Raw genomic sequence first — 22392 nt, 5'->3', positions numbered from 1 at the left:
CTGGATTCAGGCAAAACATTTCCATCAGCCATTGTACCCTTGGTTGTGGTGCCGTTTTGGGTGGGCCAAAGCGATCAGAAGGAGGGGGTTGAGCGAACAGCGATCTTACTATTTTTGCGTCGTCGCTCTTCTCTCTTCTGATTGGTCAGAGTGGTGGAGTTTTCGCGCCAATGCACTGCATTGTGGGGATTGGTAGCGGAAGTCTGCTGCTCGTGGGGCAGCTGCTGTTGGTGTTGTTTTGATGAGGGCACCAGAGACCTTTTAAGACTTAATTCTCGGGGGGGTTAAAAGGCCAAAACTGTTTATTTTGATTCATACGAATGCGGAGTGAAGAGTCGCCTGATTCTGAGTCGGGGAGGATGGAGGAAAGTTCAGTTCGAAGGAGTTTGGAGACGTTGTGTCAGGAGCTGAACATGGACGAGCAGACTGCCACTGAAGCTATGGACAACTTCACTGCCATGTGGAATACATATACTCTGGAGGTCACTAATGTTTATATTTTTTTTTTCTCGGTCAGTTTGCTGCTAAATACACAACTGTAATAAAAAAAGTTTAATGGTATAGGGTATAGGTTGGTCGTTACAGAACCGAATACAGTCCGTGATACAGACACTGGGATTAAAGGGCTTCAGCGCTGTTTTTATTTTACTCGCTGTTCGGTCGAGACCAACCATCAGCTGTTACGCTAATCAAACAATCGTTTTCATTATTTCCTTCTAAGAATTTTAAAAAACGTTTGGTTTTAGCTCAACGATAAGCTCTTCAAGAGTAATAAGAGGGAATACCAGTGCTATAGACACTTAGTTCTTTAAAATAAGTGAATTAGGCAGAAATATATATAACTTATATATATATATATATATATATATATATATATATATATATATATAGCTTAATATAACTGCGTAAGAATTTAGATGGATTGTAGCCCAGTCTGTACAATATTGCAAGTGTAGTACATAGTATACAAAAAAAGGGAAGTCACATTAGTACAGTATAATGAAGTCCAGGTGATCAGTGTGTACAATTAAAAGTCTTGTATGCTACATGACGGTATAATTTTTGGTTTCTCGATTAGCATAAGAAAGTAGTTTATTTTTTTGGAAATGTTAACCTGGCGATTGATGACACAATCTCCACCGATGTCTGACACTTATGTAACAAACAAATAATGAATGAATGATTGAATTCATTAATTAATTAATTTAAGATATAAACAACAGATTGTTTAACAAACATGAATACCTTACAGTTACTAAATATATGATTAACTCAAAATATTAATTAACCTTGGAATAACGTTTAATAATATAATTATGACTATGTGAACTATCTATAACATCTGTATGAATCAGGTTTTTATGGTTGTTTGCGTTTAACAACAGCAGAAGAACCAAATATTACAGCTGTAATTAGAGCATTGACCTTTTTTAATCATAGAAGATTGTGTTTAAAAGAAAGGACTAGACATGGTAAATTTATTTGTATAGCACATTTCAGATTGAAGACCATTTAAAGTGCTTAACATAAAACATTAAAATCATTACAAATGGTGCAAAGAAGGCAGCAAAAAGTAGTAAAAGGCCATAACAAATAGCAAAAGTCACAATAAAATCATAAGAAATTCATCAATTAAATTTTAAAATGCAGATTTCATGCACTGTAGCATGAGAAAAGAAATGTTTTTAACCTGGATTTAAAAATGTCTACATTTGCTGAAAGTTTAATCTCCACTGGCAGTTTGTTCCACTTGTTTGCAGCATAACAGCTAAATGCTGCTTCTCCATGTTTAGTCTGGACTCTGGTCTGGACTAGTTGACCAGAGTCTTTGGATCTAAGAGCTCTGCTAGATTTATATTCTCTGAACATATCACAGACGTATTCTGGGCCTAAACCATTCTGGGATTTGTAAATGATCAGGAGGGTTTTAAAATCTATTCTGTGACTGACTGGAAGCCAGTGTAAAGATTTCAAAACTGGTGTGATGTGTTCAGATCTCTTAGTCCTGGTTAAAACTCTAGCAGCAGCGTTTTGGATGAGCTGCAGATGTTTAATGCTCTTTTTAGGAAGTCCTGTTGACTAAACTTTTAATTCTGTTAATATTTCTGAGCTGGTAAAAAACTTCTTAGTGACAGCTTTGATGTGGCTGCTGAAAGTCAGGTCTGAGTCAATCAACACTCCAAGGTCGTCTGGTGACAGAGACACATAAAGTTGTGTATCGTCTGCATAACTTTGATAATTAATGCTATAGTTCTTTAATATTTTACCCAAAGGGAGCATATACAAGTTGAACAGAAGAGGTCCAAGGACTGACCCCTGGGGGACTCCACAAGTCATGGCCACTCGCTCAGATTCATAGCTGTCGATCGTAACAAAATAACTCCGGCCTTCTAAATATTACCTGAACCAGTTAAGAACCGCTCCAGAAAGTTCAATTCAGTTTTCCAGCCTGTGCAACAGGATTCTGTGATCTACAGTGTCAAACGCAGCACTGAGATCCAACAAAACCAGGACTGATACTTGACCAGAATCAGTATTCAACCTAATGTCATTTAACACTTTGACCAGAGCTGTTTCAGTGGACTGAAATTTATCAAGATTTCCACTTTCATTTAAAAAAGTCATTAAGCTGGTGAAATACAACTTTCTTAATAATCTTGGAAATAAAAGAGAGGTTAGAGACAGGTCTATAGTTGTTCATTATAGAGGCGTCTAGAGTCCTTTTCTTTAGGAGTGGCTTAATAGCAGCTATCTTTAGTGACTTGGGAAAAATGCCTGATGCCAGTGAGCTGTTAACTATAACTAGGAGATTGATTTTTAGTGAGGTAAAAACTAATTTTTAGAAAGTCGGATGGTATCGTGTCCAGAGTGCATGTTGTTGATTTCAGATGCCAAACTGTTTCTTGTAAGATTTTTAAATCGGCCATATTAAATTGTGACATATCAGTTATTTCTATGTTTTAGACACAGACTAGTTTTCTTGTTTGACTGTGTGGAATTAATATTTTGTCTAATTGTTTTAATTTCTTCACTAAAAAAGTTGGCAAATCATTTTCTCAGTGGAAAGGAGCTCTGGGCTGAACTGTTTAGGAGGATTTGTAAAAAAAAAAAAATTTATTATTGCAACTAGAGTGCGAGAATTGTTGACATTAATGTTAATCATTTCAGATAAATGCAGCTCTCTGGCTTTGCACAGCTCATTGTTATAGTTACACAGGCTGTGTTTGTAGAGCTCGTAGTGAATTTGAAGTTTTGTATTTTTCCACTTACGTTCAGCTTTTCTGCACTCTTTCTTTAGGTTAGTGGCCCTACTGGTGTTTCACCATGTTGTCTTGTGTGCTCTTGATTCTTATCAGTTCAGTAGTATCCATTACATTCAAGATTTTCAAATTGAAATTATCCAAAAGTCCATCAACTGACTCTACACTCGTGGTATGGTCAAAAAAGGCCAAGTCAGTGACTGCAACAGAAGAAATATCAACACCTTTAGAAATAACCTGATCCAGAATGTGACCTCGAATGTTGGTCTTTTACATGTTGCCACAAACCAAGCATCTCCAGTGTAGAAGAAAATTCCTTGGCATTACCATCCATCATGTTACCTATGTGAATGTTAAAATTCCCAATTAAAATAAAATGGTTAAAATAAGTAAAGATAACCGACAATAATTCTGAAAATTCATCAGTAAAACTTGCACAGTGTCCTGGACGTCAGTAAGATGATTACAGAAGGGATTTTAGGATCACCCCTTAAAATAAAACTAATATATTCAAAAGAAGTAGACTCACCAAATGAATTCTCTTTATGCTGGAGTAAATCTTTAAATAAGGCAGTCTTTCCTCCCATTTCTACGTTTATTTATAAAACTAAAATAAAATAGACTTTTTGTTTGATTAAAAAAAAACTGTGGTTTGTTGGCAAAACTAAACTAAGGAGGATTTTTTAAAAAGAAAACAACAAACTTCAAATGTGTTTGTAAACTAACAGTGGAAAATAAATCTCCAGATAATGTTTCTTGGTGTGATGAAATCAGGATTTAAACACAAACTACAGTCAAATAAGAATCCAATAAGCCAGCATATTTAAATTAACTGTATTTGGGCAAATCTTTAAGGTGTTTCTGACATTTTGTTTCTCTAATGCATTTAGGTGGAAAGAGCAAAGCAGGTAAAACACAACATATAATGTAGCTCTATATGATTTGCACTTATATATCCAGGCGTTGTCTGTTAGTCTCACTTCTCTCTGTGAGATAAAACTCGTACTGTTTGCCAATTTCCAAACGTCTGGCCCATTGATTGCATCATCGTTACTAAAGGCAGGGGTCAAAGGGGGCTCTGCAGAAAGAGAAGAGTTAGTACAGTCTTAATGCATTATAACAATTTTCGAATTTCAGTGTAGTGTATTATAATCTGTTGTTTTTACTCTAAAATAAAGAAAATTAGGAAAATCTCTTTAATTTGTACGTAGATTGTTAATAAATTAATTTACATACTAAGCAGCTATTTTTCTCGTGTTTATTTTCATGTTCCTGCTGAGGATCCCATCAGATTGCTGGAAGTGGACCACTGATCACCAGATTTTTGTTTATGCAGAGTAAATAAAAAATAAATAAACCATGTTTGCTGTGTGTCTGTAGGGGGATGTGGTCCACTGGCTGGCCTGTTCACTCTATGCTGCCTGCAGGAAAGGGTCCACTCCCACAGTGGGGAAAGGGCTGATGGAGGGAAACTGCGTCTCCCTCACCAGGATCCTTCGCTCCTCTAAACTCAGGTCAGACAGGTTCCCTCTTCCTTTGCTGGCTAAGATTAGCCATTTGTAACTACTTTCTGGAAGAATACTTTATGTTGACTTTCTTTTTTATCAGCAGATGGGAACCAAAGGAAGTTTTTCTTCATAAGAAAGATTGTCAGATTTGTTTTAATTTGTACTTTTATTTGACAGATGTTGCAAATGTTAAAGTGGGCTTTATACAGTCAGCCCATTAGGTTTCATGTCTACTACCTTCATTTTCAAAGGCTTTAAAAATTGTTGTTTCCATAGTCAATACACTTGAGATTACATGGGATCATAAAAAAGGCACGTAACACCATTTTCCATGTGTTGGTTTAGCCAGCCAACTCAGTTTGTTGAATATTTATTAACAAACATAGTTTACCTGCTGTGTTAGTTCATTGTTAGTTTCCATCAAGACGTTTAAATGTATTTCATATTGTACTAAAACATGCTGATACTATTTTAATGTTTTCCAGAGAGGTATGCTGGTTCATTTTATTTTTTATTTATATATATATATGTCTCTTCCGTCCAGTTTGATCCAGTTCTTTTCCAAGATGAGGAAGTGGGCCGACATGTCCAACCTCTCACAGGACTTCAGGCTACGAATGGAACGGCTGGAACGAAACTTTGAGGTCTCGACTGTGATCTTCCGCAAGTTTGAGCCTATCTTCATGGACATGTTTCAGAACCCGCAGGGATGCGAGCCACCACGGCAGCCACGCAGCAGGAAGCACAGGCACGACACACACACATACAAGCACACACACACAGTTATACATCACAGTTATTTAAGCTTTTCCAAACAGCTGTTTGCACTCTCAGCACCAGATCATTTAGCTAAATTTAGAAATGCACTTTAAGCTGAGCTGGGATAAAAACTCAAAATAAACCTGACTAATTTGTTTCCACCATATGTGCTGACACCCGACTGATACTTCAAGGCTGCTCTGATGCTGTAGGCGCCCAGACAGAACAGTTTTAACAAAGTAAAGTCTACGTGTTGCTTATTTAAACTAGGACTTCTTAATCAGATATATTTTGACTTAAATACAAACAGATCAGAGTCATTATTCAGTTAATGTAATTTGCAAATTACATTAACTTTCCTTCCTGAGTAATGGTGGTCTCATAAACTCTGCTGCAGCCAGAGAGACGTGTGACTGATTATTAATGTCATAATTTATGTTGTTGTTGTCTGCTCTTGGACGGGTTTGTACTGGAAAAAAATTTCGTTGCACCTGTTGCAATGACAATAAAGTTTCATTCATTCAATAGGATGTTCAAATCTGGAATGTCTGATATGTGAAACCTTTATTCTATTTATATAAGGCCTATTTATTTATGTTTTTTTTTTTTTTTTGGTCTAGACCACAATAGACAGAAACACTGGTTGGCAGTTGTGATTCATCACTATAAAGTTGTTTCCAACTGCCCAGCAGACCCTAAAACTCGCACAGCCTTTCTTCAAAAACTTGTGCAATTTTGACAGTGGTTGTCCTCGTCTTTATTCTTCTTCTACTTTTTTTTCCTTCCCGATTCTCTTCTTGTTCTCAGGTTTGTTTCTTTAACTGGTCGTATGTCAGCCATTCCTCTCAGCACCGCCCCTGCGATTTCCGGTGGTATTGCTTCTTTTTCTGCATCAAGCAACAGATAGCGAAGCTCCCTGAAAACGGACCAAATTACGGACATAACCGGTGCAGGAGACGAACGAAACCGTCTGTCCGTCTACGTATCTGTCAGTGTCAAGCGTAAATGGGCCTTTACTCTGTACTTAGTCTGTAAACTGGATTTATGCTCTGAAGAGTGAAGAGAAGAGCTGACATTGTAGTTCTCTGTTATTTTAGATTTATTATTTAACTTGAATAGACCAATTCAACACTGTCACAAAAAGCCACAACTCTGTGCAGTTCTTCAGCTTTATGATCTATCATAACACAAGACATGGCATTTCTGATGTGGTCATCTTTTAAAAACCAGCTCTGATGGACCACAAACAAGCCTTGTATTTTCTTTGTCTGCATCTGTGCCACGTGTGGGTTTTGTACTTGCTTAGATCACACACACACACACACCCCCGTATCCATGAAACAAGATGAAAGTTTTTATTTCCAATGTTTGTTCACTGAACGTGGATGTTAAGTGACAGTAACAGTATGTTTGTTTTTTATGAATTTGCAGGCGGCTGCCCTGTCACATCAGTGATGTGTTCAAGTTCTGCTGGACTCTGTTTGTCTACACTAAAGGTACCAAGAAACAAACCATGCAGCTCAGTGACTCAGGGCTGTTAAATCTTTTTTTTTCTGACATTATTTTATGATGATTAAAGCAAAGCAATGCCCCGGAACAGCTTTTAACTGTGTAGTTTTTTCTTATTTTACATTCTAGACTTAATGAAACTAGTGTTCACTAGTGTTAAATAGTGTTCAAGTTCTTCCTTAGTTAGGTCTAGAGCTCCAGCTCATGCTTATACTTGCTATTCATCAGTTTGCAGACTTTTGTCTCAGTAGTTTTGTTTGTGAAATATCAACTAATGAGTTTCACACAGTTTCCCTCCATGCTGGGTGATGTATTAACAATGCATTTTATTCTAGACCAAAAACAAATAATATGCCTGTTACTATTAGACTGTCACGAACAAAAGCATCAGAGCTTCACATTTCCTCTGAAGCCAGTAAATTTTAGACGTTTATCTAGAACTAGCTTAAAAACAAATGAATTAGTGACTCTGGATTATGTCCACATCTGTGACAAGGCACCTATATGCCCAAAGGGGGCTTCTCTCTTGGAAATAATGGCAAATTAAATAGTTTTTTTATTTATCATTGGATTACATTAATCTCTAAACCATTTAGCAGCTTATTACCTCTCACATTTGCAGCTAAGGCTTAGACCTTGGGATCCTCCATGTTCAACAGACATTTAAAATAACAGAAGACAAGTAAATGTAGACAGCGATCTTTCGATTATCGTATTTCAGATGTGCATGTCGACGCGTCAGATCAGATTATTATAATTATCTGATTATTCCTGGATATCTAAATTTTGATGGTCATTTAAAAGGGGTCAGTGTTTGATTAAAATTAAAGTTGTATGAGAATGTCTTTAACTTTCAAGAAAAATGAGTGTTGTTACATTTACATAAATATCTGCAAGTAAATCAAACTGGATTTAAAGCTAATTGAATCAGGAAATTAGTAGTGAGTCCTACTTTTATCCTAAAAGTTTTCTTGGGAAATTAATCATTTTAATATGATTTCTTTAACAGATTTTGTAGACTGACTGTATTGACTTCTGAGATGTGATGTAACTGTGGGTCTTTTTGCTTTTCTGAAGGTAATTTTCGTATGATCGGTGACGACCTGGTGAACTCGTACCACCTGCTGCTCTGCTGTCTGGACCTGGTGTTTGGCAATGCTCTTCTGTGTGCAAACAGGAAGGACCTCATCAACCCAGCTTTTAAAGGTGTGTGTGAATTACATAAGCAATGTTTTTTCTGGTGTTATCCATTATCTCACACATCTAGGCATGTTCACCATCACTCTGGTTTAAAAAGAATTGTTTTTGCCATAAAACTGTTCTTTAAAGCACATTAGTCAGAACATTTTCAGCTCCAGGTTAAACTAGTTTTTTTATGTGTGTGTTCTCACAGTGATTTAATCATGCACGTGTGCCTACGCAGGTCTTCCTCCTCTGTATCGCGCTGATGGCCACGTTTCCCCAGACGAGCCTCCTCCATGTGTGTTGGAGAGGTTGTGTGAGCTGCACGATGGGTTGGTGGTGGAGGCCAAAGGCATCAAACAGCACTATTTCAAGCCATACATGCAGAAACTGTTTGAAAAACAGGTGCACATGCTTCCTCTTAACACACACGTAGAAAATCATTTAAGTTGCCAATTGTCTTTACTTTCTGCTGTCCTCCATTTATTCCTCTGTTCAAGCAAATTTTCACAAATTTTTAATTCTTTCCAACAGTCCACAAGGATTTAAGTCTTTTTTTTCCTCATGTGAAGGAAAGTTCCCACATTTCACCTGCCTCTTCCTTTTGAACTCACGCTAGTTCTACTGTTTTTGCATCATCCAGATCCTGAAAGGTAACGAGGAGCTTCTGACTGAAATGTTGGATCCTCAGAACTTCATTGATAACAAGTAAGTAACAAGAGCACAGTGGTCAGTAGTCACTTTTAGATAGATGTCCATTTCATGTCCCGTATCTTAGGACTCTTTGGGCCTGATTTATTAAGACCCCTGATAAAGAGCGCAAAATTGCCTCTGCACGCAAATAGATCACATGTTGTTCTTTTATGATTTGGGGTGATCAGTTAAGAGTGCAGGAGTATTCAGAAGAGGATTTAGCATGCTTTGTGGTTTTGCCATGAAGAGTTCAGAAGCAGAGCAGGAAGGTTGCAAATAAAAAATGAAATTCGACCTGATGGAGATGCAGATATTAGTGGACGAGGAAAATAAAAATATTGCTGAGCTCCAGCAAAGAAGTCTAAACATCCACAGAATGATTTCAGTATGGAAGAGTATTTTACAGTTTGTAAAACCACAAGAACACCCGATGAGGTTAAGAGGAAATAGCAAGATATAAGACCAAGTTCCAACGAATTGCTTATAATAAAACCTCAGTAAATAAGACAGGTGGGGGCCGGCACAGAAGATGCCTCTAACCAGTTTAGCAGCTGGTCCAGTTCGCTCACTGCGAGGAGCAGATGACTGGAATACCAAACATCACGCACTAGAGCCGGTTGCAAAGCAAGGTATGTAACAACACAGTAGTTTTATTGATGAATTAAAACGTTCTTGTTTGCACATACCTTTCACACGTGCTAAATATAGATGCAAAAACAGCCAAAGCAATCAGCTTCATGTTCGGTAAATCACATTGCGTGATTCGTTAATCTATTCACGTCTGCTCCTCCTGATATTTTGCGTTTTCTGGCAGAGACGCCCATATTGCATATTCATCAAGGGCAAACACACTAAATGGATTGCGTGCATTATTTTGTCCATTTAACAGATGCAATCCTCAGTGCACCCAATTAGTAAAACAACTGCGTCACGTTTTTGCATGTGCAATCAAGTTTGCACACGTTTTACATACGCAAACCTTACGTAAATCAGGCCCTTTGTGTCCGTCTCAGTTTGTGTACTTGTAGAGGTTACACATTCATGATTTCATCATTAAGTGTATTTATGTGTGTTGTCCACAGGAAGGCCATAAACAGGGAGTATGAAGAGTATGTGTTGACTGTGGGAGACTTTGATGAGCGAGTGTTTCTGGAAGCTGACGCAGACGAGGAAATTGGAACTCCGAGGAAAATCATTCAAGAACGGACTGCCAGCCGAGTGGCTGCTCAGAACCAACTGCAGCATCATGTAGAGAAGGTACACGTACTTTACATGCACATACACATCCAAGACTATGTCTGCAAACATGCAACATCACGGTGGGTTTAGTGGACTTTAGTTTCCCTTCCAGGCTGCAGGTCTGATTCCAGCTGGATGAGACTTTACTAATATGAATGTGGAGCTGACTGATCTGCAGAAATGTTGCAATGAATCATGTCATTATGAAGCAGATTTCCATCATTTTGCCATTTAAGTTGTTGATAAGGAGCTCCTTATAAAGTGCTTTGTAAGTCAATAAAAGCGTCAAACTTTATGAGCAGAGGTTTTATTAAGAAATTATGTAAACATGCTCTCTGTGTTACACTGTCTTTCTGTCTACAGTCTGGCTCTCTCGCCCCATCCACTCCTCTGACAGGACGAGTGTACCTGAAGGAGAAAGACCTGCTCGTCACACCTGTTTCTTCGGCAACACAGAGTGTCAGCCGGCTGCAGAGCATGGTGGCTGGATTAAGGACGGCTCCCAGTGAGCAGCTGGCGCAGATGTTTAAGTCAGTTCCACTGTTTCTCTCTCTCTCTGTCTTTATTTATTTTTTTTTACCTTTTTCTTTTTTTTCTCATTTATTTATTATTTATATTTGTCAGTTGTCAATCGTGAGGGCAGATGAGAACAAAGTATTTCTTAGAGAAGAAAAAACAAAGATGACAAAACATTTTATATGATTAATAAAAACATTTGTTTATAACATTAGTTTGTGTATTTTAGGAGGAAAAGTCCTTGTAATTCAGATAAGATGACTATATGTATCAAAACACTCTTCCTGTTCAACGTGAAGCCGCAGGCGGCTGTTTTTAGTTTAGCATTAATTTTTCATAATGTTCAGAGATGTATATTATCTCTAAATGTATTGTTTTTGTGTTACTCACCAGATACTTTAGTTTTATATTCTTCAGTCCAGTTTTTGACTCCACTGATGAGTCATTCTGTGCTGGTATGTTTTGAATATCCCTCTGGGTGGCATTTTATGTAACAAAATGTTTGTGATATGTTCTTAAATATGTTTTTAAAAGTTACAAATACAAGAATGTAATTTTAAAAGAAATTACCAGTATAAATATTCAGTATTTTTACTTTTAAAGTAAGAAAAAAGGAGTAGCGTGCTGCAGCAATGTGCTTTATCACCATGTCATCTTTAGACTTGAATTGCTGGATGTGTGTGTGTGTTTAATTGCTGTATTTAATCAATAGGTTCTACTTAAAATGTGAAAATAAGTTAATATGTGATTTTGCTCAGAACATAAAAGATGAATCTGGACTTATTAGATATCCTTCCTGAACATGAGCTTCATAATCTAAATGAATGAAAAGCCTAAGAAATAATTGTTGCATTTTGCTTTCAGTTAAAGTTTTCTTTGGGGGTTTTACTGCATATAATAATTTTAAATTACACACTTTTGAGTCAATAAAATCTTAGATATCAAATAGATACAAAATGTAATTTTGCCTTTATCTTGGTCTTCCAGGTCCTGCACCAGAGATCCCACAGAGTCCATATTGGCTCGAGTAAAGACTTTGGGGCAAACCTTCAAAGAACACTACACCAATGACTCTGAGGACACACCCGGCTCTCACATAGGTACAACACACACAAAGTTAAACAGTTTTTGGTGAGGTATCCTAACAGGAAGAGACATGTATGATGAGAAGTGGAAGTTAGACTTACCAAAACGAGTTTGTTTTTATGTTTATGTATCCTGACTCTTTGCACCGGTTCTTTTTGTGTACTGCTGCTACAGCGGTTTTTAAATTGCCCCCTAGGTTCAAATAGGTTTTTTCATTGAACTGAAAAAGCTTTGCAAATTTTGAGTCCCTGTGTGCATCATTATCAGCAGAATCCATGTAATGTACGAATGGATCGGCTCTCTTTTGTTTCAGACTTTGCAGAGAACCGTTTGAAACTGGCAGAGATCCTGTACTACAAGATCTTGGAGAACGTCCTGGTTCAGGAGACGAAACGGCTGCAGGGCAGAGACATGAGCGTAAGCAGCATTAGCCAAAAGGAATCTATGTATTTTGGTCTGAGGACTGAGTCTGAGCATATCTGATATGGGAAAGCTTGTGGGATGGTCCCAGTCAACAGTGAGGGGTAACTATCTGGCAAACCATAAACACAGCACAGGATGTGCCAGACGCAGTCGATTGCTACTGGATACCTTCAGAGACCTTGTAGAAACGAGGCTTTGACAGATCATAAGTTTTCTGAAGGCAAATAACTTGATGCAGGAGTCAGTGAGAGGCAGCCATCTGCTGCAGCAGGTAGATTTCTTCTTCTCTGTGTTGGTTCATATTAAACATTGAGTTGCTAAAAATCTATAGCATGTATAGCATATTTTATAATAATGATTAATCAGTTTGAAATAAACTCTTAGTGCTAATCCAACTGAGAAATAAAAGCTGTTCAGCAGACATTCAGTACATTTTTTCTTGTGATAGACTTTGTTAAAAAATAATCTGTATTGTCTTTGTTTATTATCATCAAATATCCAGTCTTGTTAACTTAGTCAAATGTAATTTGCAGTCACTTGTTGTCTGTCTTGTATAAATGTGTTTTTCTACTAACTTAAAATGAGCATATTTTGTGTGCTGGTAGATTTTGCTTGAGCAGGACATTTTCCACTGCTCGCTGATGGCGTGTTGTCTGGAGGTGGTGCTGTTTTCCTACAGCTCCCAGAGGACCTTCCCATGGATCATAAACATCTTTAAACTGCCCCCATTTTACTTCTTTAAGGTAACTATAGCATAGAAAAATACACGATTTGCTATAAATGCAGACATTTCAGGCATTTTCTCAACAAGTTCATATTTAATTAAACTTCGGAGCAGAAGTGGAAATCTTGGTTATCAGATGAGTGGCTTCACTTGGTGATTAATCTTCTAAAGAAAATTGGAGACATTTTAAGAAATTATATTTACATAAAACCCGTTTATAACTGAAACTTTACTCCAACAATTTTGTGTGCACTTGCTTGCAGGTGATTGAGGTGTTCATCCGCTCAGAGGAAGGTCTCTCTAGGGACATGGTGAAGCATCTGAACTCAACTGAGGAGCAGGTTCTGGAGAGCAGAGCATGGACTGCAGGCTCTGCCCTGTGGAGCGCCTTGGAGGCTGCTGGGAACAAAGTCCCCACAGTGGAGGAGGTCAGGATTACACACATGTGGAGAAACACATACAGACATTTAAATGTTTATTAATGAAGGCTTCTGGTAAGGTGCTGAAATTTCTGGTCTGAAGAGGTTGAGAGGAAGGTGTTAGTGGTTCTTTTCATGTTGATGTAGGATGTTTATGACATGTGCAGGGCTTAAAGTATTCCGGCACCGTGCCGGATCTCCGGCTTTTCACTATGATTCAGGAAAAAAAAAAAAAAATGTTAACTATGGGTATAGTGGTTGAGATTCTGAATTGACTGTATTATTGATTGTAGAAAATGAATTGAACAATGAACAATGTTAAAGTCGGAAATTACACATATTCATGTTCGAAAATAAGCAGAACTTGCTGCTGCATCTGTTTTCAGTGTTCAGCAAATAGTGACAATATAACACACTTGGTTTTCTCCGCCGAGTTACCCTGTAGCGTGAACGTTATCTCCAGCTGGTGTATGCAACTAGTGGCAAAAAAGTTCTATGACGCCACGAAGGAGACCCCGGCAGCAGTTTGCGCTCTCCAACATACAAGTCGTTTGCCAGGTGTTGTGCCCTAAAGTGAATGTCTGCCAAAAATTGATTATATGGCCACGCTGCCTGTTAGCGTCGTTTCGCTCAGCTTCTCTCTGTTGTCTGCGGCTCTTCCTCTCGGTGTAAAACCGACATAATACGCCAATGCAAGTGACAATATGTCTAAATTAACAAAGTATGATTTTGCAAGTGCTTTAACGGATTTATTAGCACTACAGATGAATAAAGTATTACAATAAAGTTTGAATTGATACCCAACAATAACCAATATTTTAATAAATTTTGTTCTAACACTAAATTTATAAGCTTTTGGGTACTATATTGGGTTGGTTTTCATCATAATTTCGTTATTTATTTATTTATTTATTTATTTATTTATTTATTTATTTATTTTACATTAAACAGTGTTGGTAGTGTATATGTGTGGTTTCTGAAAAAGATATTTAGTACAACAATAAATCTTGTATAAATATTTCAGGAGTTTGTGATGCACTAAACAACAAACACCACAAGAATAACACATGAACATATTCAACATGCAAATATCTGAAGTTAAAGAGTAGCACAATGAGGAAATATGATGTAATTATGATTATAAAGAAAGGTTTTTGGCAGGCAAAATCCACTATTCTGAAGCCTAATTCCACTTTAAAGGGTTGTGTAGTGGATGGAAGGAAGTAGATGGCCATTCATCTGTAAAATATGTCTCACCTGAACAAACTGTAGCCATTTCAAGCAACATTTTTTGTTTTATTGACAATTACAGGGCCCATGATCAGCTATTGATATGTTAAAATGATTATTCTGAGACCAAATTCCACTTTAAAATAATAAGAGGTGGGTGTAAGGTACTACTTGGCCAGTAATGTGCACAGTATAACTCTTGATTGACATCAGACCACTTTAATGTAGATTCTACATTTTATTAACAAGAAATGTACTCTAATAAATAAAATCAACACACAAATCATATCCTTACTGGACTTTACATACTTTCCAATAAACAAGCATGAGACAAACGCATAAAACCTAAACGGTGAAGCAGCAACATGCCTGGATATCGTTTCTGATTACAGCACGTCTTCATCTGCAGTGTTAATAAATCCATTAAAGCACTTGCAAAATCATACTTTCTTTGTTAATTTAGACATATTGTCACTTGACTTGTAGTTTAGTGTATGAACATGCATTTGTTTGTTTTGTATTTTCTATAACCGAATTTGATGTTGCAATTTAAAATTAAAATGTTACCTAAAGTTCACTGTTGCTCTGTAATAGTTTTTTTGTATATATTGCCCTTTACTAAATTAAATGATTGCTAAATGAATAATTTAAATTAATTTGCCTGACTGAGTTTCACATGTCTGAGATATATTATTACTACCTTTACTTTCTAAAATTCACATTTAAACTGTAGGTGATCTTATGTCCTGCCAGGCACAATGTCAAAAGTTGTTTGCCTGTAGTGTGTATGCGTCAGATCCACTGCACCTCCGCTCCCCGGAAAAAAGTTCAGGCTCAGGATTTTTTTTTACTTTAAGCCCTGCACATAATTAATTACAATTAAGTATTTTTTAATGCAGGTAATAAATATGAGCTCAACAATTGACATCTTTATCCTCCTTGCTAAGCCCTTTCTTATAAAGTCAACATCAGACCTCATGCATTTCATGTTGGCAGCACCACACTGAGCAGGTGCTGCTAGATGAAGCCAAGTTTAGTAACTTGAACAGACACGTGTTAAAAAGACCACAGGCCCAGAGGCACTGTTATAAACTAGACTCACGCTGCATGTTTTATGCCCAGTAAACAACTAGAACTGATGGAAGTTTACAAAGAAGCTTCATGCATACCATGTAAAAGAAAAAAAATCTAGTCGCTATCTTCCTGAAACCAAGCAGCTGAGGACGATGCACGTACCAAACACTGTTACTCAATGAAAACTGTCATGATTATGCAAATAATACATTTCCACTACTTTAATTACAAAGGGGTCATATCTGAATGTAACCTGGATTATCTGGAGTCCATGCCTCTTGTGGTTTTACCAATAATCTGTTGTGGTTCTAAATTTATTACTCTAAATCTCTACAACATGAGTAGAAAGAAAAAAACAAAACCAACAGAAGTGAGAGTGATCAGGGTAAAAGATGCATGGAACTGCATCTCAGGGTTGTATTCCACTTGACTTTCTTTTACTTAACTCTCTGCAGGTTAACTTTTCCTCCAGTCTTGACACGGGTTCTGGTTCCTCAAATGGAGGTCAGTCTCATCTGCCACTGGTGGCCCACTCCCCCATCATACACCCTCGCATCAGGGAGTTCAGGTCAGGCCTGGGAAGTGCACGTAAAGGTGGGTGTCTCCAGTTTGCACTTGTTTCTGAACTTAATTTGTGAAGTTACAAAAGAATTTCCTCTCTAGATTAATAAAGTATTTCTGAATCTGAAGTCAGCTTTGTCACCTCTCCCCCCCCTCTCTCTTCACCTCCTGCAGAAGTGCCCCCTTCTCCACTGTCTGTCCATGACAGGTACAGCTCCCCTGCAGCTGGCAGTGCCAAACGGCGTCTTTTTGGTGACGATCCTCCGGCCTCATCTGAAGGCCTGAACCTCAGTGGGAGCCCAGTGTCTTCTCCAGCCAAGAGGCTAACGTTTGGTTCGAGTGGCAGCACTCTGAGGATCGGAGGCCATGGAACCCAGGCTACAGTCCTGAGTATCCCGCTGCAAGGTTTTACACCTTTACATCTTTTTACTGTTTCCATGGCAGCTTAACAGTGATATATAACAGATTAACATGTTTTAGAGTTGTCTTTTAGACTTGTCTTGCACTGAGATTTATAAGATGTGAACTGTAACATCCATATTCCATAGATGGCTCTTTTACACTAGAATTGTAAAAATCTGGCAATGTCAATGAAAATGATAAAAATACTAAACATTTGAAGTCTTGAACCCTAAAATCAACACTAAAGGGATTAATTTTCTCCTACAGAAGACACTTCTTATTAGATCTGGACCCCTTGGGAATAAATAAAGTATTTTGGCATTTGATTTAGAATGGTTGATTATTGTGTTCGTGTGAATATCTGCAGGTTTACCTAACGACGGCACTATCACACTGATCCCTGTACAACCATGCGGTGACTCCAGCGTCGTCACAGCTCAGTTCCTGCTGACCGCCTCTCCAAGTCGGCCCACCTCCGTTGCATCCACTTCTGATTCCCAGGCGGGGATTGGACGACCGCGACGCACCGGGTCACTGGCTCTGTTCTTCAGGAAGGTAGGAGCTGGAAAACATGTTTGAAAAGATTTTCTTTAATTTATTCATTTTAAAAATGACTATTGAGGAGTTGCACAGTTCATCATCAGAGCAGGAGGGTTTCATTGTGAAATCTTTTGTTTTTCTTTAATGTCGACCTGACTGCTTTGCAGGGTTGTTCCAGTCCAGGAAACGCATTTCAGTTAAGATCCATACCATAAAAATGAGTAGATTGCATTGTAGGGAATGCTTTTCAGTTATCTCTGTATCACCACACTAGTTTTGAAACTGTGTTAGATAAGGCAACTTTACAGACAGTGTTGACAGATGCAGTTTATCTAATGCTTTTTTGCCACATTAACTCTTCTGTCTGCAGGTGTATCACCTGGCCAGTGTACGTCTGAGGGATTTGTGCTTGAAGTTGGACATCTCTTCAGAGCTTCGGGGGAAAATCTGGACATGTTTTGAGCACTCTCTGGTCCACTGTATCGACCTGATGAAGGACCGACACCTCGACCAGCTGCTGCTGTGCAGCGTTTACATCATATCCAAAGTGAGAAGTGTCAACAGCCTCACATTTAATTAAGAAAGGTGGTAACAGCTGTTTTCAAACTGCAGGAGGCTCCTGTGTAGCCTTCTGGTGAAGTGCACGTCTGGTAATTTTATACATTTTGTTCTGATTTTCAATCAAGATTTTGTCTGTGATAGGGTTTATTTTTTATTTCTGCTCTGATCATAATGTCAAATCTTCTCTTGCATTTTTTAACACCTTTTAGTAATAGAGAATGTTATTTCCCGAAATACTTCCATTTTGTATGGTAGGAAAGGCACAATTTTGACATCTAAAGGCAACTATTTCTTAGTTTCAGCCACTGACACTGTCTTCAGATCTTTTCGACTATGTAAACCAAAAACGTAAAACCTTCATCTATAACCTTCACAGGCTATATATCATTCAGGATATTTCTTTACTTGAGGAGTTTGAGAACTGGAACTCCAGTTCACACAGAAATGGTAACTCCGGCACTTTGACTCCCTTCTTGTAGATCACCAAAGAGACTCACACCTTTCAGGACATCATGAAGTGTTACCGCAGCCAACCTCAAGCCAACAGTCATGTGAGAAATGCACATGCACACACCCACACTCACTCACTCAGGGGCTATCTCCACGGCACCGGATTGCAGTAAAACCGCAAAACTATTCAGCAAACCACCCTTTCATCCCCACGAAGCCAGGGATTAGCCTTCATGAAACCGACCATGTCTGAAGTCAGGTTCCATGGTGAATAGGTTTGAGTCCTCTACCGTCTGCGGTACTGTGCGGACAGCGTAAACGCACCACTAGAGGATATGATGACAATGTGATGAACACGCGCCGATTCCCAATCCGCCCTTCCTCGAGTTTTTTATGCTTTGTTTTTGAAAAAGAAGCTTAACTTCATTAGTACAAAGAAATGTTTCTCTTTTGCTTCGCAGTGAATCCTCAGCTATCTTCTCTTCTCTGCTTCAGATGTGAACTTCCTGCAACACGCAATGAGCCTTTATCTGCGTATGCATTGTTTTGCTCTAGCTTTGGAGAGTTACTCTTTAGCACCCCCCACAGTCTTGTAGTATGTACTACAGCGATGTCTTGGGGATGTTGACGCATTTCTCCTGGTTTTTGCTACAGTTTTCACACCTAAACTGGCTTCGGTGCCATGTGGACATTTCCTCACTCTCAAATACAAAGTACCAATCAATCAGAGTTAGAAACGTTTACACTGTATGTGTGTGTTTGCAGGTCTATCGCAGCGTCTTACTGCGTCGTACGCCCAGAGAACACCCAGCTGATGAAAACATGGAGGTGGATTCTGTGTCGGGGGGAGAGTGTAAGATCTCACACTGTTGACTAAAAGTAGAAACCCTTTATAATGTCAGTAAAAACACAACGTTTCATTAACTGGAAGAATTTTTATGTAGTCTAGAATTATAAGAGTGAGTGTTTGTTTTTTTTTATCTGGGAAAAAATGTATACTTTGTTGAGATGATCACAACTCAGTCAGTCACTGTCACTTTATTTATGATCAGTTATAACTCACATAGATAAAAGTCAGACAAACAAAATACTGAAAAACTAAACTTTGGATCCAAGTTTTTGGAATTGTGCATCTTTAGAAGGATGAAACTAGTTTGTTTTGGAATGATGAATCCAAACAAAAGGAAAAAGTCTTTAGAAATCAAGAGGTTTGGAGTCGTTGACTATAAACACAGGACACGGTCACACAAGACTGCTATGTTTATATGAAACATAGTTTTAAATTAAAATGATGTGTCTGCTGTGGCTTTTGATTGTTTTTATAGTTATTTAACTAAACTTTTTATATATTTATTTTGGTTATTTATGCTGAGTCATGTTGTTTTGAGTTAACGTCAGTTTGGCTTGACCTTATCTGACATTAGAAAAAGTTCATCCTACTCTGTGTGTTTTTCTCAGCTGCAGAGAAAACTAGTCAGCCTCCAGGAGACACAAATTCTGACCAATCAGGAGAGGAGGAACGTGGTGACCTCATCCAGTTCTACAACAGTGTGTATGTCCTGAAGATGAAGAGCTTCGCACTGCGATACGCCACCCATGATAATCGGGTATGACGTTCCCTCGGCATGTCGTCTGTTTGAGTGGTTATTGGTGACTGGCCTCAGTGGCTGAATTTAATGAATGGTGACCTGATGTGACTGTGTTGGATCCTCCAGGCGGACGCTCCTCCTCTCTCTCCGTTCCCGTCAGTACGAGCTCAGCCTCTCTCCCCCCGTCGTGTTTCCCAGAGGCACTCGCTGTACGTTTCCCCTCATAAGAACTCCGCAGGCTGCCTCACACCAAACTCCTACACTTACAGGATTAACAGCAGCCCATCCAAGGCAAGAACACACACGCACATTCACCATTTTCTGAAGGTTGAGTGTGTCAGAATGACTTAAGAAGCCATGCTAGGGCTACCATAACAGTTACAGTGAAGACTTGTTTTTAATAGTTTGGTAACATTAAACAACAAACTGTTTTACAGCTAAATGAAAACTATTTTTTAACTTTACTCTTTCAGATCTCAAGGTCATTTGATTTATTTTGTTTAAAAATGGTCTCTGATATGTTGACTTATTTTTGCCTTTGGCCTCATCATTGTGGAGCTGTTATTGGCTGATTCTGAGAATGTTTTTAAGATAAGTTTAAAGCTAAGAAAGCACATTGCAATCATTTAAACTTGTAATTGGGTGACAAAAAAAATAACCCTAATATCCTACCAGTGTCTGAACTAAACTGCCTTTTTTAATTCAGTGGGGTTTGATTAATGTGAAAAGACAGAGGAAATTTTGTTTCTGGAAGTAATAATGTATGTAGTGATATTTACACTAGACGAGTGCTTTTAGGCTGCTGTTTACCTCGTGTGCCCTTTTCTGGGCCAGAACTCCCTTCACTGTGCAACACAAGTCGATCTGTTTTCTTTATGTTTCATTTTTTCATATGAGCACAGAGCAGGAGAAAGCTGGATGCAGAGCAGGGATGGCTATCTGAGAAATGTCATTGCTTACAAAGAGGGATTTTTCAGATGGTCTGTCCAGGTTGGGATTTACAGAATTGTATTGAGTTTTAGACTTGGAAAGTAACAAATATTTTACCATGAATTCAGTTTCAGGTACATTTCTTTCTGAATTCCTGCAGAAAAACATGATTCTTACAGGGCTGCAAACATAGCCTAAATGAAGAAGGAAAAATCAGCTTTTAATCAGAATTTCCCCAAAACGACACCCCTCTATAAACCCCAGCTTTATAGAGGGGGGAAAAAAAGGCCTGTTAAGAGATCTGGCTTTTCCTTTTAATCTTAAACTCATTGATGGTACGTTCTGTGTTGTGTGCTTTAAAGACTGAAAAAAGGCTGTAATCTGTCATCTTTTTCTCCTCTGCTGCTTCCATGCAGGAGCTGTCAGACATCAACCAGATGATCCGGCAGGGCAGTGTAAGCAGGAAGAGGGCCTTCACTATGGAAGGAGATGTAATGATGTCATCAGCGTGCGACTCACCCAGTAAGAGGGCGTGTCCAGAGAACGGCAGTAGCCCAGACGTGCTGCTGAAGCGTCTGCAGGACGTCGTGTCAGAGCGGCAGAGTCACTGATGAGCCCACCAAAGGACACAAACTAAACCCTGAAATACTGAAAGAAAAGTAATGAAGGTAACTCATTACTGTTCCTCAGGTTATTTGTGGGGAAATATTTGCTCAGTTGTTTCCCCAAGTGATGCCGTTTGTCTTTATGCTGGAGCCCGATGATCATGGAGGCTTTACGGTGTGATTTTATCCAACCAGATTATAACCTATAGTGTCACACATATCGTCTACTAGAGGTGCCATGTTTAGCCCCTCTAACTGCCCCAGTTATGACTTCTGTTGGATCAGTCAACATTTGCTTGATGCAAAGTTTTGTCATGTATTGTAGTTGTGCTGTAGTGCATCACTGGTGTTACAGCATGTTACAGAAGCGTGATTTTAGCAGGAGGTTCAGAGACTGTTAATTCCGGAAGAGTTCTCACTCCGGTGCATTTTCTCTTGTGCAGCAAAAACATGAAACATGTCTGATAATATTCTCCTGCTAAGCATCAAACCTCTTGCACTGGCATCTTCTGTTATGTATTTAGTTACTAACTGAAGCCAGATTTAATATCGGCTCAGAAAATAACAGTATTAAAAATAAATTTAGTTAAAGTTGTGGAGAGAAAAATTCTGATATCAAAGTCAGATAAATAAGATTTTAAAGAATTTAATTTTGATTAAGCTAAACTCCAATCTTGTGTATAGTTTCCTTTAATATTACGTCTTCCAAAGAGGGAATATTGTCTGGTTTTATTGTTTTTACTGTTTGTATTTGAAATGTTCTCCGTGTGTTTTTTAAAAGCATTTTATGTTTCGTAATGCTGTTAGTAAGAGTTAAAGCAGCATTTGTGCACCGTGTATGTGTAGTATCTACACTCTGTTTTTACTGAATTTAACATTTTACAGAATTTGTCTTCATTTCTATAACGGTACTGCTGACAGAAACTAATGTTTGTAACTTTAATATTTTCAGTTTGTTTCATACCTTGTAAAGTAGAATCAGAAACAACTTTTTGTAAAACAGGAATTTAAAAAGTGGAGAAAATACAATAATGGATGGGAAACTTTCTAAACAATTGAGTCGATTTCAAGGATGCTTGTATTTCTACAAGCTGTTAAATTATGTAAAATAAAAAGTACCTTTTGTCGTTTC

At 38.2% G+C, this 22392-nt stretch overlaps 1 protein-coding gene across 1 annotated transcript; it reads left to right on the top strand.

Annotated features, from left to right (window-relative positions):
* Positions 1 to 202: 202 nt before the first annotated feature.
* On the top strand, positions 203 to 22390 carry rbl1 (retinoblastoma-like 1 (p107)). Its single transcript, XM_041980666.1, has 22 exons — positions 203 to 482; positions 4641 to 4774; positions 5313 to 5516; positions 6959 to 7023; positions 8114 to 8242; positions 8460 to 8623; positions 8862 to 8926; positions 9994 to 10168; positions 10514 to 10680; positions 11654 to 11766; positions 12066 to 12169; positions 12781 to 12918; positions 13163 to 13327; positions 16078 to 16216; positions 16358 to 16588; positions 16953 to 17140; positions 17496 to 17672; positions 18166 to 18237; positions 18902 to 18989; positions 19595 to 19743; positions 19852 to 20016; positions 21072 to 22390. Exons 1-22 carry the CDS (start codon positions 321 to 323, stop codon positions 21264 to 21266), a joined length of 3189 nt encoding a protein of 1062 aa, XP_041836600.1. The 5' UTR covers positions 203 to 320; the 3' UTR covers positions 21267 to 22390.
* The last annotated feature ends 2 nt before the right edge of the window (positions 22391 to 22392 follow it).

The sequence above is a fragment of the Melanotaenia boesemani genome, chromosome 3 (genome assembly GCF_017639745.1).
Source record: "Melanotaenia boesemani isolate fMelBoe1 chromosome 3, fMelBoe1.pri, whole genome shotgun sequence".
Lineage (NCBI taxonomy): Eukaryota > Metazoa > Chordata > Actinopteri > Atheriniformes > Melanotaeniidae > Melanotaenia > Melanotaenia boesemani.
Note: the sequence above shows the minus strand (reverse complement) of the source record. Positions and strands in the feature narration are given on the sequence as shown.

Excerpts from the sequence above, each read along its gene's own strand:
- rbl1 (XM_041980666.1), top strand. The coding sequence starts at position 321 with ATGCGGAGTGAAGAGTCGCCTGATTCTGAGTCGGGGAGGATGGAGGAA. Across the intron at positions 4,775-5,312 it reads CTTCGCTCCTCTAAACTCAG|TTTGATCCAGTTCTTTTCCA; the intron begins GTCAGACAGGTT and ends TCTTCCGTCCAG. Across the intron at positions 17,673-18,165 it reads GCGTTTACATCATATCCAAA|ATCACCAAAGAGACTCACAC; the intron begins GTGAGAAGTGTC and ends CCCTTCTTGTAG.